General features: G+C 36.4%; 2 protein-coding genes across 10 annotated transcripts in view; one reads left to right on the forward strand and one right to left on the reverse strand.

Annotated features, from left to right (window-relative positions):
• The window catches only part of UBR3 (ubiquitin protein ligase E3 component n-recognin 3), a 233,013-nt gene that overhangs the window by 106,384 nt on the left and 110,799 nt on the right, over positions 1-15,830 (forward strand). For 6 of the 9 annotated variants that reach the window (XR_007478396.1, XM_049712251.1, XM_033423543.2 and 3 more), the window contains exons 20-23: positions 9,156-9,297; positions 12,814-12,918; positions 13,994-14,167; positions 14,354-14,386. Coding sequence is in view for 8 of the 9 variants with exons in the window: in XM_049712251.1 (XP_049568208.1) it covers positions 9,156-9,297; positions 12,814-12,918; positions 13,994-14,167; positions 14,354-14,386 (454 nt within the window). In the remaining variant the exon portion in view is untranslated. The remainder of the gene's footprint in view (positions 1-9,155; positions 9,298-12,813; positions 12,919-13,993; positions 14,168-14,353; positions 14,387-15,830) is intronic. The other 3 variants (XM_033423541.2, XM_033423546.2, XM_033423542.2) reach the window with 1 other exon arrangement.
• Positions 6,168-6,716, reverse strand: LOC117200520 (zinc finger protein 813-like). The gene has a single exon (XM_033423702.2). It carries the CDS (start codon positions 6,714-6,716, stop codon positions 6,168-6,170), a length of 549 nt encoding a protein of 182 aa, XP_033279593.2.

Genomic DNA, 15,830 nt, shown 5'->3' on the forward strand with positions numbered 1-15,830 from the left:
TTTGGCTTTTGTTTGTTGGAAGATTTTTAATCACAGTTTCAATTTCAGTGCTTGTGATTTGTCTGTTTAGATTTTCTATATCTTCCTGGTTCAGTCTCAGAAGGTTGTGCTTTTCTAAGAATTTGTTCATTTCTTTGAGGTTGTCCATTTTATTGGCATATAGTTGCTTGTAGTAATCTCTCATGATCCTTTGTATTTCTGCAGTGTCAGTTGTTACTTCTCCTTTTTCATTTCTAATTCTATTGATTTGAGTCTTCTCCCTTTTCTTCTTGATGAGTCTGGCTAATGGTTTATCAATTTTGTTTTTCTTCTCAAAGAACCAGCTTTTAGTTTTTTTGGTCTTTGCTATTGTTTCCTTTATTTCTTTTTCATTGATTTCTGATCTGATCGTTATGATTTCTTTCCTTCTGCTAACTTTTGGGTTTTTTTGTTGTTTTTTCTCTAATTGCTTTAGGTGTAAGGTTAGGTTGTTTATTTGAGATGTTTCTTGTTTCTTGAGGTAGGACTGTATTGCTATAAACTTTGCTCTTAGAACTGCTTTTGCTGCATCCCATCAGTTTTGGATCGTCATGTTTTCATTGTCATTTGTTTCTAGGTATTTTTTGATTTCCTCTTTGATTTCTTCAGTGATTTCTTGGTTATTTAGTAGCGTATTGTTTAGTGTCCATGTGTTTGTGGTTTTTACAAATTTTTTCCTGTAATTGATACCTAGTCTCATAGTGTTGTGTTTGGATAAGATACTTGATACGATTTCAGTTTTCTTAAATTTACCAAGGCTTGATTTGTGACCCAAGATATGGTCTATCCTGGAGAATGTTCCATGAACACTTGAGAAGAAAGTGTATTCTGTTGTTTTTGGATGGAATGTCCTATAAATATCAATTAAGTCCATATTGTTTAAAATATCATTTAAAGCTTATGTTTCCTTATTTATTTTCATTTTGGATGATCTGTTCATTGGTAAAAGTGGGGTGTTAATGTCCCCTATGATTGTGTTACTGTCGATTTCCCCTTTTATGGCTGTTAGCATTTGCCTTATGTATTGAGGTGCTCCTCTGTTGGGTGCATAAATATTTACAATTGTTATATCTTCTTCTTGGATCGATCCCTTGATCATTATGTAGAGTCCTTCTTTGTTTCTTGGAATAGTCTTTATTTTAAAGTCTATTTTGTCTGATATGAGAATTGCTACTCCAGCTTTCTTTCGATTTCCATTTGCATGGAATATCTTCTTCCATGCACGCACTTTCAGTGTGTATGTGTCCCTAAGTCTGAAGTGGGTCTCTTGTAGACAGCATATATACAGGTCTTGTTTTTGTATCCCTTCAGCCAGTCTGTGTCTTTTAGTTGAAGCATTTAATCCATTTACATTTAAGGTAGTTATCGATATGTATGTTCGTATTACCATTTTCTTAATTGTTTTGGTTTTGTTATTGTCGGTCTTTCTCTCCTCTTGTGTTTCCTGCCTAGAGAAGTTCATTTAGCATTTGTTGTAAAACTGGGTTGGTGGTGCTGAATTCTCTTAGCTTTTGCTTGTCTGAAAAGGTTTTAATTTCTCCATCAAATCTGAATGAGATCCTTGCTGGGTAGAGTGATCTTCGTTGTAGGTTTTTCCTTTTCACCACTTTAAATATGTCCTTCCACTCCCTTCTGGCTTGCAGAATTTCTGCGGAAAGATCAGCTGTTAACCTTATGGGGATTCCCTTGTATGTTATTTGTTGTTTTTCCCTTGCTGCTTTTAGTATTTTTTCTTTATATTTAATTTTTGACAGTTTGATTAATGTGTGTCTTGGCGTGTTTCTCCTTGGATTTATCCTGTATGGGACTCTCTGTGCTTCCTGTACTTGATTGGCTATTTCCTTTCCCATATTAGGGAAGTTTTCAACTATAATCTCTTCAAATATTTTCTCAGTCCCTTTATTTTTCTGTTCTACTTCTGGGACCCCTATAATTCGAATGTTGGTGCGTTTATTGTTGTCCCAGAGGTCTCCGAGACTGTTCTCAATACTTTTCAGTCTTTATTCTGCTCTGCAGTAGTTGTTTGCACTGTTTTATCCTCCAGGTCACTTATTTGTTCTTCTGCCTCAGTTATTCTGCTGTTGATTCCTTCTAGAGAATTTTAAATTTCATTTATTGTGTTGTTCATCATTGTTTTCTCTTTCGTTCTTCTATGTCCTTGTTAAACGTTTCTTGTATTTTCGCCATTCTATTTCCAAGATTTTGGATCATCTTTACTATCATTACTCTGAATTCTTTTTCAGGTAGACTGCCTATATCCTCTTCATTCGTTTTGTCTGATACGTTTTTACCTTGCTCCTTCATCTGCTGTGTGTTTTTCTGTCTTCTCATTTTGCTTAACTTACTGTGTTTGGGGTCTCCTTTTTGCAGGCTGCAGGTTCGTAGTTCCCGTTGTTTTTAGTGGCTGCCCCCGGTAGCTAAGGTTGGTTCAGTGGGTTGTGTAGGCTTCCTGGTGGAGGGGACTAGTGTGTGTGTTCTGGTGGATGAGGCTGGATCTTGTCTTTCTGGTGGGCAGGACCGTGTCTGGTGGTGTGTTTTGGGGTGTCTGTGACCTTATTATGATTTTAGGCAACCTCTCTGCTGATGGGTGGGGTTGTGTTTCTGTCTTGCTAGCTGTTTGGCATAGGGTGTCCAGCACTGTAGCTTGCTCATCATTAAGTGGAGCTGGTCTTAGCGTTAAGATGGAGATCTCTGGGAGAGCTGTCTCCATTTGAATTTACGTGGAGCCGGGAGGTCTCTGGTGGTCCAGTGTCCTGAACTGGGCTATCTCACCTTAGAGGCTCAGGCCTGACACCCGGCCAGAGCACCAAGACCCTGTCAGCCACGTGGCTCAGAAGAAAAGGGAGAAAAAAAAAGAAAGAAAGAAGAGAAAAAAAAATAAAATTATTAAAAAAAAAATTTAAAAATATGATTAAAAATAAAAAAATACAAGAGTAATTTTAAAAAAAAAAGAAAGAAAGAAGAGAGCAACCAAACCAAAAAACAAATCCACCAATGATAACAAGCACTAAAAACTATACTAAAGAATAAAAATAAAAACACACACAAAAAAATAACAGGCAGACAGAACCCTAGGACAAATGGTAAAAGCAAAGCTATACATACAAAATCACACAAAGAAGCATACACATACACACTCACAAAAAGAGAAAAAGGAAACAATATCTATCTATCTATATATATATATAAAAAGAGAGCAACCAAATCAATAAACAAATCTACCAGTGATAATAAGCCCTAAATACTAAATTGAGATTAACATAAAATCAGAAACAAATTAGCTTCAGAAAGCAAACCCAAGTCTACAGTTGTTCCCAAATTCCACCACCTCAAGTTTGGGATGATTCGTTGTCTATCCAGGTATTCTACAAATGCAGGGTACTTGAAGGTGATTGTGGAGATTTAATCTGCTGCTCCCGAGGCTGCTGGGAGAAATTTTCCTTTCTCTTCTTTGTTTGCACAGCTCCTGGGGTTCAGCTTTGGATTTGGCCTTGTCTCTGCATGTAGGTTGCCTGAGGGTGTCTATTCCCCGCCCTGACAGGATGGGGTTGAAATAGCAGCTGATTAGGGGGCTCTGGCTCGCTCAGGCCACGGGGAGGGAGGGGTACGGAATGCGGGGTGAGCCTGCGGCGGCAGAGGCAGGCATGATGTTACAACAGCCAGAGGCGCACAGTGTGTTCTCCTGGAGAAGTTGTCCCTGGATCTTGGGGACCCTGGCAGTGGCGGGCTGCACAGGCTCCCGGGAGGGGAGGTATGGTTAGTGACCTGTGATTGCCCTCAGGCTTCTTGGTGGCTACAGCAGCAGCCTTAGCGTTTCATACCCGTCTGTGGTGTCCACGCCAATAGCTGTGGCTTGCATCTGTCTCTGGAGCTCATTTAGGTGGTGCTCTGAATCCCCTCTCCTCACACACCCCGAAACAATGGTCTCTTGCCTCTTAGGCAGGTCCAGACTTTTTCCTGAACTCCCTCCTGGCTAGCTGTGGTGCACTAGCCCCCTTCATGGTGTGTTCACGCAGCCAACCCCAGTCCTCTCCCTGGGATCTGACCTCTGAAGCAGGAGCCTCAACTCCCAGCCCCCAACCTGTCCCCACTGGTGAGCAGACCAGCCTCTCAGGCTGGTGAGTGCTGGTTGGCACTGATCCTCTGTGCGGGAATCTCTCTGCTTTGCCCTCTGCACCTCTGTTATTGCACTCCTCTGTGACTCTGACGCTTCCCCCCCTGCCCACTCCCCGTCTCTGCCAGTGAAGGAGCTTCCTAGTGTGTGGAAACTTTTCCTCCTTCACAGCTCCCTCCCCTAGATGCAGGTCCCGTCCCCATTCTTTTTGTTGTTGTTTTGTTTTTTTGTGGTATGCGGGCCTCTTACTGTTGTGGCCTCTCCCGTTGTGGAGCACAGGCTCTGGACCGCAGGCTCAGCGGCCATGGCTCACGGGCCTAGCTGCTCCGCGGCATGTGGAATCTTCCCGGACCGGGGCATGAACCCGTGTCCCCTGCATCAGCAGGCAGACTCTCAACCACTGCGCCACCAGGGAAGCCCCCGTCCCTATTCTTTTGTCTCTGTTTTTTTCTTTTCTCTTTTGCCCTACCCAGGTATGTGGGGAGTTTCTTGCCTTTGGGGAAGTCTGAGGTCTTTTGCCAGCATTCAGTAGGTGTTCTGTAGGAGCTGTTCCACATGTAGATGTATTTCTGATGTGTTTGTGGGGAGAAAGGTGATCTCCACGTCTTACTCTTCTGCCATCTCGAAGGTCCCTCTCTATTTATTTATTTATTTTGGCTGTGCTGGGTCTTTGTTGCTGCGTGCAGGTTTTTTCTTCTTGTGGCGAGCGGGCTACTCTTCGTTGCAGTGTACAGGCTTCTCATTGTGGTGGCTTCTCTTTTTGCGGAGCATGCACTCTAGATGCGCAGGCTTCAGTAGTTGTGGCACACGGCCTCAGTAGTTGTGGCTCGTGGGCTCTAGAGCATAGGCTCAGTAGTTGTGGTACATGGGCTTAGTTTCTCCACAGCATGTGGGATCTTCCCGGACTAGGGCTCAAACCCTTATCCCCTGCTTTGGCAGGCGGATTCTTAACCACTTCACCACCAGGGAAGTCCTGCTATTATGTCTTTAGAATCTACCTTGATGCAGGGCACTTTGTAGATAATCAGTAATTGCTAAATGAATGAAAAGTAAGTTTCTTAAAATTTTTTTGTGCTGAGAGTTTAAGTGAAAATAAGCCATTTTCATTGTGTGATGTTTAGACCTTTAGAATTTTAGGATCTTATTGCTGGAAAAGCCCTTCAAGATCTTCTTTCCAGCTTCTGTAGAAATGTCTTTGGAGCCATCACTGGAAGAGGGGGTTGGGCAACAGCAACAGAAGGCCTAAGAGAGTGGAGGTGGCTCATCCCGTTTTCCTCACTCCCTTCCAAATACCCCTTAATGGGCAATTCAGCTTTTAAAATGAAAAAAACAAAACCAAAAAACAACAAGAACAAAAACAAACCAACAGTTGGAAAACCATCCATTCAATTCATTGTTATATTTTACATATGAGGATATTGTGGTACAGAGAAGTTCAGTGAAATACGTTTGTTAATGGCAGTGTTGGAACTATTGTCCATTTCCAAAAGACAAATGTGATTTTTATGTAGTGGTTACTTTAAATTCAGCTGGAAAGCAAATCTTTTTGAACTGTAATTTCTGATATTTCTGTTGCTTCCCATCTCCCATCTTGAAAGTTAATGGCTGCTGGCCCATGTTTTAAAGTATGATGTATGAGTTTATATATGTCATTTATGTCTCAAGCTAGTCAGTAATTAAGTGTTGGTTTGAGTCACTTAAAATTTTTTTTTGTTGTCATGTAGCTTTTCATTTGCATTATTTCATTAATGATTTTGAAAAGAGCAGTCAGAATGGTGTATTACCTGCTGCCTTGAACAAATATATAACCTTTATTTCAGAACACTTTGTTAATCTAGGTGCTGCGTATTTAGGGGCCTAGTGCTTAAAGCAAACAAAGAAATAAAATAAAAACTAAAAATTGCTTTTCTATGCTAAATGAAATAGAATAGTTGAAACATTTAATCATAGGCTATTGAGATTGCTTTGAAAATTATGCTTATATGTAGCCACTATAGTTTTATATAGAAACTGGTTTTTTTTTTTTAAAGCAAACTTAATGGCATCCTCTTCTTGAATCATAGATGCAATTCATTTCTTTGGTATGTTGATGGTAATTTTTTCTTTTTTTGAGCAGAGAAAGGTTTATTGCAGGGCTAAGCAAAGAGAACAGGTGGCTTGTGCTGTAAAAAACCCCAAATTCCCCCATGGTTTTCAGGGAGAAGTTTTTATAGGCAAAATATGGGGTGAGGGCTGCAGGGTGTGTGACTTTCTTCTGGTTGGTTGGTGGTGAGGAAACAGGGTGGTGCCCCAGGAATCTTATGCTTAGCCTGAAGTCACCATCCTCCACCTGGGTGGGGTCCCCAGTTCCTGGGTGTATGGCTATTGTCTCCATTCCCTTCACATCCCAGGGACCCTTCTTTTGCTCCATAAAGGTGACCAGGTCTGGCTTAGAGACAGGACCCAAGGAGACCACGTTTTTGTAGTTCTCTAACATCACATCCCTGTACAATTCCCATTGAGTGCTGTCCAGAAATTCCCACTTATCCTGGGAAAATTCTATGACTACATCCTGGAATGTCAACAGTCCCTGAGAAGCTGCCATTTCCTCCTCTTCTTCGTCTTGTCTGGGTCATTTTCTCATCGATATTACGTTGAGGAATCACATCAGCATCTTGAGAATATGCCTTTGCTCCTAACATACCCACAGGCAGAAGGATCTTGAAATGCTGAAAAGGTCAACTTTTCCTGTCCTTGTCTCAGAAGATATTCAGGAAAAATCATCTCCTATAGGGAGACAAAACTATGAATTCATTCTTTCCTGTTTCTAGGTGTTCTCACCTCATATGTCAGGAAATTCTGCTAACACGGGGTATGTGGGCTGTACTGACTTTCCCCTTCCAAACCCATGTAACAGGAAACCATGTTGCCTCTCCTTGTAATTTATTATTTTTAAGATTTTTTCCCCCTCCCTACATGATATTTGTTTCCTCTAAGTTGAGTTTTCTACTGTTCAGTCTCTAGCTTTTATGTTAGCTGCATTCTTTGGATGTCTGATAATTCTGGCTGCTTGTGGTGAAGAGCTCTCCGTGCCTTGGTGGATCTTTGTAGATTCTGAGCTTTAACATAGTGTGATTTGGGCAGGCAGGTTTGTTGAGAAGCCCTTATGTTAGTCTCTTTAGAACTTCCTTTTTGGTTTTGTCAGATTCCTCAGAGAAGTATTTTCAAATATTGCCTAGAAGGTAATGGTCTGGCTGCCATTTTTTTGTGAACTGGATGGAGTCAGAGCCTAAGTGCTCTGAGTCAAAATGCATATGATGACTTTCTTTTTTTTCCTCTGTCATTTTTCTCACATTCTACTGGCTCACATTAAGCCTGGTGATGGGGTGGAAATATGTAATGTACCAGCAGTGAGGCACCTCATGTCACATGGCATATTCCTCTTTTAAGGAAGTGATCCAACAGTTGGGAACAACAATACATTCTGCCATAGAGAGTGTTCCAAATGCAAGAATAATGGGACTCAAGCAGTTTGGTCTTGGCCATACCTCCTCCTATTGTTTTAGGTCAATACCATAGCTTAAGAAAACTTCAGAGACAAAGATTTCTAAGAAGGAATTTGCATAAAGAGGGTGAAATCTCAGTGGCTCTCAAAGGACACATGGACTTTCTAGGCATACGATGATTTTAATCGCCCATCCTCCTACCCTTAACTGTGCTTGCGTTTTACTTTCTCCAGAGATGAATTCTCTAGCCAGAATTCTGTTGGGGTGGGGAAGAAGCAGTTTTCATGCAATCCTCATTTTAGCCTCCTATCTACCCAACTCCAGTTATTGAAGAACCAGATGTTTCCAGTTTCTGAGCCTTTTGAGGATTCTGCAGTGTAATTGGGGTTGATTCTCAGCTGTCCGCATTGCCTTCCTGTGATTTGGCTTTCTTAGGTTTACTAGAGTCAACATGTATTCATTTGCTTTCCGATTGACAAAAGTTTGCATTTTTTTTTTTTTTTGGATTTTCTTCATCCTGGTGCTTTTCATCCTTTAAGAAATACCATTACTATATTTTTATTGGAGTTTTGAGTGAAAGTAAAATTAAATATTTATGTTCATTCTGTCATTTTAACTTCAAGTGCTGAATGTATAACTCACTTGCATTCTCTGGATTACTGGGTGAGGTTGAGCCTTTAAAAAAAACTTATTCATTTCCCTTCATGATTCTTGGTATGAGATTGGTGTATGGATTATTCTTCGATGATTTTTCTGTTAGATTGTCTAAAGTTTATCAGTTCTAAAGTTTTACTTTTATATTTGGATTTTTAATCCACCTGGAGTTGATTTTTATATGTAGAGTGAAGTAGTGATTTATTTATTTTTTTCCCCTACAGAAAACCAGCTCCAGGACTATTTATTGAACAATCCATCCTTTTCTCACTGATTTGTAATGCTAATTCTGTCATATACAATTGATCCTCATTATTTGCAAATTCTATTTTGCAAATTTGGCTACTTGGTAAAATTTATGTTTATGCCCGAAATCAATACTCGGAGCAATTTCTTGGTTAGTCACAGATCTCAGTGGATATGCAGAGGGCACCTAGGTTGAAGTGGAACAAAGCAAAACTCTACCCTCTTGTTTCAGCTCATACTGTAAACGTGTCCTTTTCATGGTCAATTTAGTGCTATGTTTTTGCATTTTTGTCCTTTGGTGATTTCGTTGTTTAAAATGGTCCCCAAGTATAGTGCCACAGTGCTGTTTAGTGTTCCGGAGGGCAAGAAGGCTTTGATGTGCCTTACAGAGAAAATTTGTTTTCAGATAAGCTTTGTTCAGGCTGTTATAGTGCTGTTGGCTGTGAGTTCAATGGTAATGAATCAATAATGTGATACATCCAGAAAAAGGTAGAGGAAGTTATGATCTGTACCTAAGGCTATTCCAAAAAGTGCTAAAGTAACATATATAGTGTGTGATGAAGCTATGGAATCACTATTTAAATTACATTTTAATCTTGAGTCTATCATCTAATTTTAGTATTGTTTTATTTTTACAGTTTAAAACAGAGTGGAAAATTCCCTGGAAATCCCTGGCCTCCCTATAAGAAAAGGACGCCACTCCATCCCAGCTATAAAGGTCTCATGAGACTTTTGCACTGTAAAACTTTACACATTGTGCTATTCACTCTGCTTTACAAGGTACAGTAGTAATTCAAATAGAAAGACTCAGAATAGAATTTATTACCATAATTTGTAAATAAAAGTGCTAAAGGATAATATTTACATAAAAATACTATTTATAAAGTAAAGTGTATTTATATGTTTAAGATGTGTGAGGATATGTCATAATCACATATATATGAATTGTATTCTTTATGTAATTTCAAACCTAAGTTGAAAATAACAGCTATACCATTTTTGGGGGGAAACTATTCATATTATCAGTTTCAGATAGGAATTTTTTTTATGGTTTCTGTGCCACAAGAAGTGAAATATTGTGTGAGTACAGGAAGAATGAAATGAACAGTAGGGACCAAACAACCACCAGAATCCACTAAAATGACAAAACTAACATGGCAGCCATAGGAGCCAGTGACCCTGTGTTTAGGCTTGTTCTCTTGGCTTTCTTCCTCTGATCAGGAATGTGACATGGAGGGATTTGAATGGGCTCCTAAGTGACACCATTAAGGATTTTCTTTCGTTAAATACCTTAGAAACTCAAAAGGTGATGCTTTTACTTTTTTGTTACCTAGAATTTGTTTTATCCTTGGGTCTTCTCACACAGAACGGACTTACTTATTTGGCTAACATTAGTTGTGTACTCAAAAATTGTATACATAATATCATGGAGTATGTGTATATATATATATAACAGGCATATTTATGTTCTAACCTGGATAAGAAATGAAAGACAAACTATACTCATGTTATATAGGTAAAATAACTATAGACATTTATAAAGTAACTAGACACGATAAACATTATACAGTTAGATACAAAAAAAACTATTGTTTCTTCTTTCTAATTAGAACTTGAAAAATTAAATTAAAAAAGTAAGCCTATTTGTTAGGCAAATTTACAATTACTACATATGCATTATTTAAATTACTTAAATTAAATTTAGTTAAGTAGACACTTTAGTTTTTTTCTTGTTTGCTGTGTAAACAAATATAACTTTTAGATTTCTGTACCCCCTATTCTTTTTAACTCTACCCCATGACCAGTTTTTTGTTTTACTTGTAAAAATTACTCCTGTTAAAATTTTAGACATGCGCTTCAAAAAAACATCTTGAATGGTTTATTTTCATTAATTTCTAAGAGAATTATTCAGTAAAATGATTTAAAATGTCCTTTTATCATTAAAAAAAGTAGAATATTTTTTCTTACTAAAAAGATATTTGTGGTTTTGATTTTTTACAAATAGATTTTTTTTTGAATGTCTACTTAGTGCCAGATTTTGTTTCAAATACTTTATATACACTTATATACATTACTTTGTTTAATTCTAGGAAACTTCCTTATGTGTGAAAGTTCTGTTGTTATTCTCATTTTTCAGATATGATTTTTAAGTTTTAGAGATTAAATAACCAGTTCAGATAGTGAAGCTAAGTACATATATTGGGTTGGGCAAAAAGTTTCTTTGGGTTTTTCTGTAACATCTTACAGATAATAAATGTCAGTAGTTCTTGATTTAAAAATTAAAGACGCCTACTGCAAATGATTTGTGTCCTTTCAAGTTAAATTTTTTCAACCTTTTTATTTGCTTACTGTAAAAATAATATTTCATCAAAAATAGAAAGGCAATATTGTTACAAGATTATTATGAACAAATTTTTTAAAATCTCAACTTTGTAATAGTTTTCATGACTTTTATGATAATAGAAGAACCTTTAATTGACATTGCATTGGCAGGTCAACTTTCTAAAAATCAGTGTCAGTAAACCATTTCATCTCCTGCCATGTTTAATATTAAAAAACTTTAATATAGAACATGTTGATAAAAATCCCCAGAAACGATTTTTATTTTTTTTTGTAGTACCTAATAAAGTTTTTTCTTTTCTTAGCCCTTAAGTTACTCATTTGAAGCTGTAAGATGTAATGCCATAGGGTTTCAAGCCAAAATTTATTTGATTTTAGCTAGTAATGCTCTATTTATTAAGAGGAGGCAGAGTAGTAATGATAGGCAATCCTTGGGAGTTTGAAACTGTTCTAGTATTGCTTGTGCTAGCGGAGTGTGTGGCTGAGGCTTGGTTTCCTCCCTGTAAAGTACTGGATTAGAAAACATGACCTTTGTTGCCTCCCAGCCTTCAGTCCCCTCTTACTGTTCTTGCTCCTCCCACTATTCATACCTCCTATCTACTATTTATTGAACACCAATTGCTAGATACTGTATGAAGCAAGTTACAGATAGTGATCATGTAATCCTTGCAATAATTCTGGACTACTCTTCCAGTTTTAAAGATGAGAAAACTTAAGGCCAGATGTTGCTCAAGGTCAAATAGATAAGTATATACAGAATTTGTATAAAAAAACAGGTTTTTAAAAGGTTTTGAAAGTCTATTCTCCTCACCACCGTGCCACACAAAATATGAATGGAAAAGCCTTTTCAGTAGTCAGAATAAGCATTAGAAAGTCAGTGAACTGAAAGTCTTTATTTTTTAGTCACAATAGATTAGCTCCTAAGTGACTAAGTCCTTTCCGAGCTCCCTCTGCCGTTTGGGCAGTTTCTGCTAGGCTCAGCCTAGACTGGCCTCTTTTTTTGTTCTCTGTAGTCTCATCTGCAGCTGACAATGCCACTCCCCGCAGAAGCTCTTCCTCTTACCCCTTCCATAGTTTGACCAGATGGCTTTTTTTTTTTTTAAATAATGAAGACAACATGATAGTTGCCAGGCTGTTTTTTTCTTATGGTATTTTATGTGTCTTCTGGTTAATAGTTTGTTGCATCATATTGAATGAGTGATTGGTGTAGGTTAGCCCCAAAGTCCTGCATAAATTGTGTAAGGCTTGCATTGTGTATTCCGTGTATAAGGTCAGATTTATCAGTATTTCCTCAGAGAAGCCTCTCTCCTAACCACTTGCATTTCTTTTTCCTTTCTCACTCATATAAACCACACATTGCATACACATTTACACAACAGCACAAAACACTCAGGTTCAGAACTTTAATTTTAGAGACAGATTTTAAGAATATTAATGGTCCATAAACAATTATTTTGCTCCCAGTTATATGCCAGGTGCTATGCCAAACACATTTGCATGAATTATCCTATTTAACAAACTTATTTATCTGATATCTTTGTCATCAGGAGAAGAGTGTCAGCAACTTAGAATGTAAAATAGTCTTGTTAAATTACTTTATTAGATACTAGTATTTTTATAATAATGGTTTTAGTGGATTATTTAATGTCTTAACCTTTAGGAAATCAGTGAACTAATATCTCTGGATATTGCCTAAAATACTGTGTGATCTTGAGAGGGAACCTGTTTTACTGGTTTTAGTTTTGTCTTTTCACCAAGGTATGGCTTTATTTACGTATCTGATTATGAATTTTGTATATATATGTGTATATATGTACATATGCATACATACACATATATATGTGTATATGTATTTTATGTTACTTTCATCTATAGCATTAAAATATTTTTTGATATTTAAGTGAAACATGTTTTGTGGAAAAAAGTAATTACAGGGCATCTTTTCCCTTTTTAAAGATTTTGATGGATCATCAAAATCTGTCAGAACATGTACTCTGCATGGTTTTATATCTGATTGAATTAGGACTTGAAAATTCAGCTGAAGAGGAATCAGATGAAGAGGTAAGTAGTTTCTTGTATTTTTAAATGTTAAAGTTACGACATGCCTTAATAAAAGGTTGTATGTCATCTTGAAAGGTATTTATGGATTCATCATACTCAGATGAAAATCTTCCTAAGAACTATTGGAAAAGGCCCTTTTTAATCTTCACGTACATATGTTCTTTCAGAGGTTTCACTAATACATTAAACTCCATTTGTAGAATTATTGAATTTGAAATTCGTAATTCATAATATGTAGATCTAAGAAACGTGGTTAGTGCACTTTTGGTGTTATGCTAATAGCATTGATTACTGGTAAATAATTGTTATGTTAGGAATTCAGTCTAGAAATTCTAATAATTTGATTAGGGATTAATTTTGAATAGCAAATTGTTTCTGTAAAGGTTTTAAGTTAATGGAGTAAGTATTGTTATAAGGGAGAATGTTTACTTAAGAATACAAGTTGTTAATCTGTTTCAGGATTTTATAGGTATCACTTCCATAAAAGTAATTGTCACTACAAATTGATTTTATAATTAATTGATATTTTCCTCATCCCCTCCCTCCAAAAAGACAGAATACAACACAACATAATAACAGCAAAAAAACAAACAAGAAAAAACCAGACAAGTAAAAAGACTAGGCTGTACTTTATATTCTAAGTTGAGTCAACATATATTCTTTCATAGATATTAAAAGGTCATTACGATTCCTCTAAGAGTAAGTCAGACTTTTGGTTGATTTTTCAGACTTTCTTCTACAGTTAGTCCAAATTAGCATTATTTGACTGTATTATGAGTTATTCCTAATGGTTGATGAATAATATTCTGTACTAAGTATTTCCAAATTGAAAAGTGTATTTTTTTCTGGAGAAGTTTAACTGACTTCCATTGGACTTACCTATATTAGTACTGAGAAATTTGTTCTAAAATTTTGTGTTTGTATTTGGTTTTATTAGCACTTTGTGATTTGTGAACGAGACTATAAGGGATTCAGGAATATGACAGGCAATAGACTATTATTTGGGCTTGTTACATTTCCATTGTACCTTAGACCAGATTGGCAAGGTTTGATATTCATTATGTTTATGTTTTAGGCATCAGTAGGTGGACCAGAACGTTGTCATGACAGTTGGTTTCCTGGTAGTAACTTAGTATCAAACATGCGACACTTTATAAATTATGTTAGAGTGAGAGTTCCAGAGACTGCTCCGGAAGTGAAGAGAGACTCACCTGCAAGTACCAGCTCTGATAGCTTGGGTTCTTTACAAGTAAGTGTAAAAGAGAGAACAAAAAAAAGGAAAGACTTTGTTATGTTGGGTTGTGTCATTTAGATCATCCTATCATATCCAAAAGAAAAATAAATGTGGTTGTAGATAATTTTAAATTGTCTTTTATTTCCTCTGATATATCTAAGCAACTTTTGCCTCACCCATCTTTTTCCTTTAATCTGCCAGAGTTCACGTCGGCCTAAAGTTCTTCAAAGAGAGGTAGAAGTATATAATATTTGCATTAACTAGCAATATGGCTTTAACTGGAAATGGGGACAAATGCTGAAGTATTTGTGTGTATATGTGTGTGTTTAATTAATATGGTTAGATTAAAAAATGTTTAATGTGTGTGTGTGTTTTTTAAACGCAGTAATTTCGGCTTAATTTTAAAGAAAATTCACATTATTGAACTTAAAAAATAATACTGCATATTTAATAGTGGGTTTTTCTTAGTAGTGTTAGTATTTTGGGCCAATTATAAGCGGCACATTTCAGTCTGTTTACATTTAGCATTGTTACTAACATCTTAAAAGTGAATGTTCCCTAAATCAAAATAAATTTAATCTTTAGTTGCTGGTGGCATGCCCATTCACAACTTTTTTTTTTTTTTGCTCCTATGGCAGTTAATTAACTTTGATAAAATAAGCCCACAAAAATCTTAAACTCCATATATTGTGTATTTGGACGCATTTTGAAAATCAGCTCTCTCATTGCATGTAGCTTAATTAATGTATAGAAAGCAGAAATGAAAAATCTTGATATGACAGGGCAAGTAACTAAATTTAAATACCTCTAATTCCTACAATATAGATTTTTGCAAGTAAAGAACATTGAATCAGACATTTCTTGTTGAAGAGTCCATTTGTAGGAACTTTCTTTGTCTTTGACAATATGTTTTTGCTGTGAACACCATAAAGAATTTTGATTAAAATATTGGAATCTATAAGCGGCAGCCTTTGCCTCTAATGCTGATAGAGAGTACGTTTAAAAACAGCTTGGATGTTAAAAAAAATAATGTATGTTATAATTTAGCTCATAAAAAGCTCAACTGATTGAAGTATCCTTTCTATGCTTGCTTAAAAAAAATTAATGAAATCCATTAAACTAGCTTGTATCTTAATTAAAAGATGATTTCTAAGAGCCCTAATGCAGTTTGACTGCTTTAGCAGAAAAGGCTAGTTTGAAGATAAATTATTGAGAGAAATGGTTTTAAAAATCTGTTCAAATAACAAATTATAGTGATATTTAAATATGAAAGAGATTAGTTTGATTTTTCATCTTTATATTTCACTTTAGTAACTTAAAGCATTTGTGTTAGAATTAATTTTCAAACTTTTGAAGTTCCTTAAAAATGAAATTAATTAGCAGTTCAGATTCATTAATTTGGTAAAAAATTAATTTATAATTTTCTTAAGTGGAAGATATCGTGGTCTTCTAGAAGTTGGTAAAGAGTATAGTATTCTTGATGAATGTTGGATAGAATAGCTTTTATTCCTTTAATCTGATGAAGGACTTTGTTTATGATTCCTCTTTAATATGGCTGTAGAAACTACTCAAACTTTATCTATTTTCCCTGGTAGGTAGGCCCAGGAGGTTGTAAAACAGGTGTTACTGTGGCTAATCGCCTTTCTCCTCGATGTTTCCAGGTTGAGTGGGACTAAGT

This window comes from Orcinus orca, chromosome 7, assembly GCF_937001465.1.
Source record: "Orcinus orca chromosome 7, mOrcOrc1.1, whole genome shotgun sequence".
NCBI lineage: Eukaryota > Metazoa > Chordata > Mammalia > Artiodactyla > Delphinidae > Orcinus > Orcinus orca.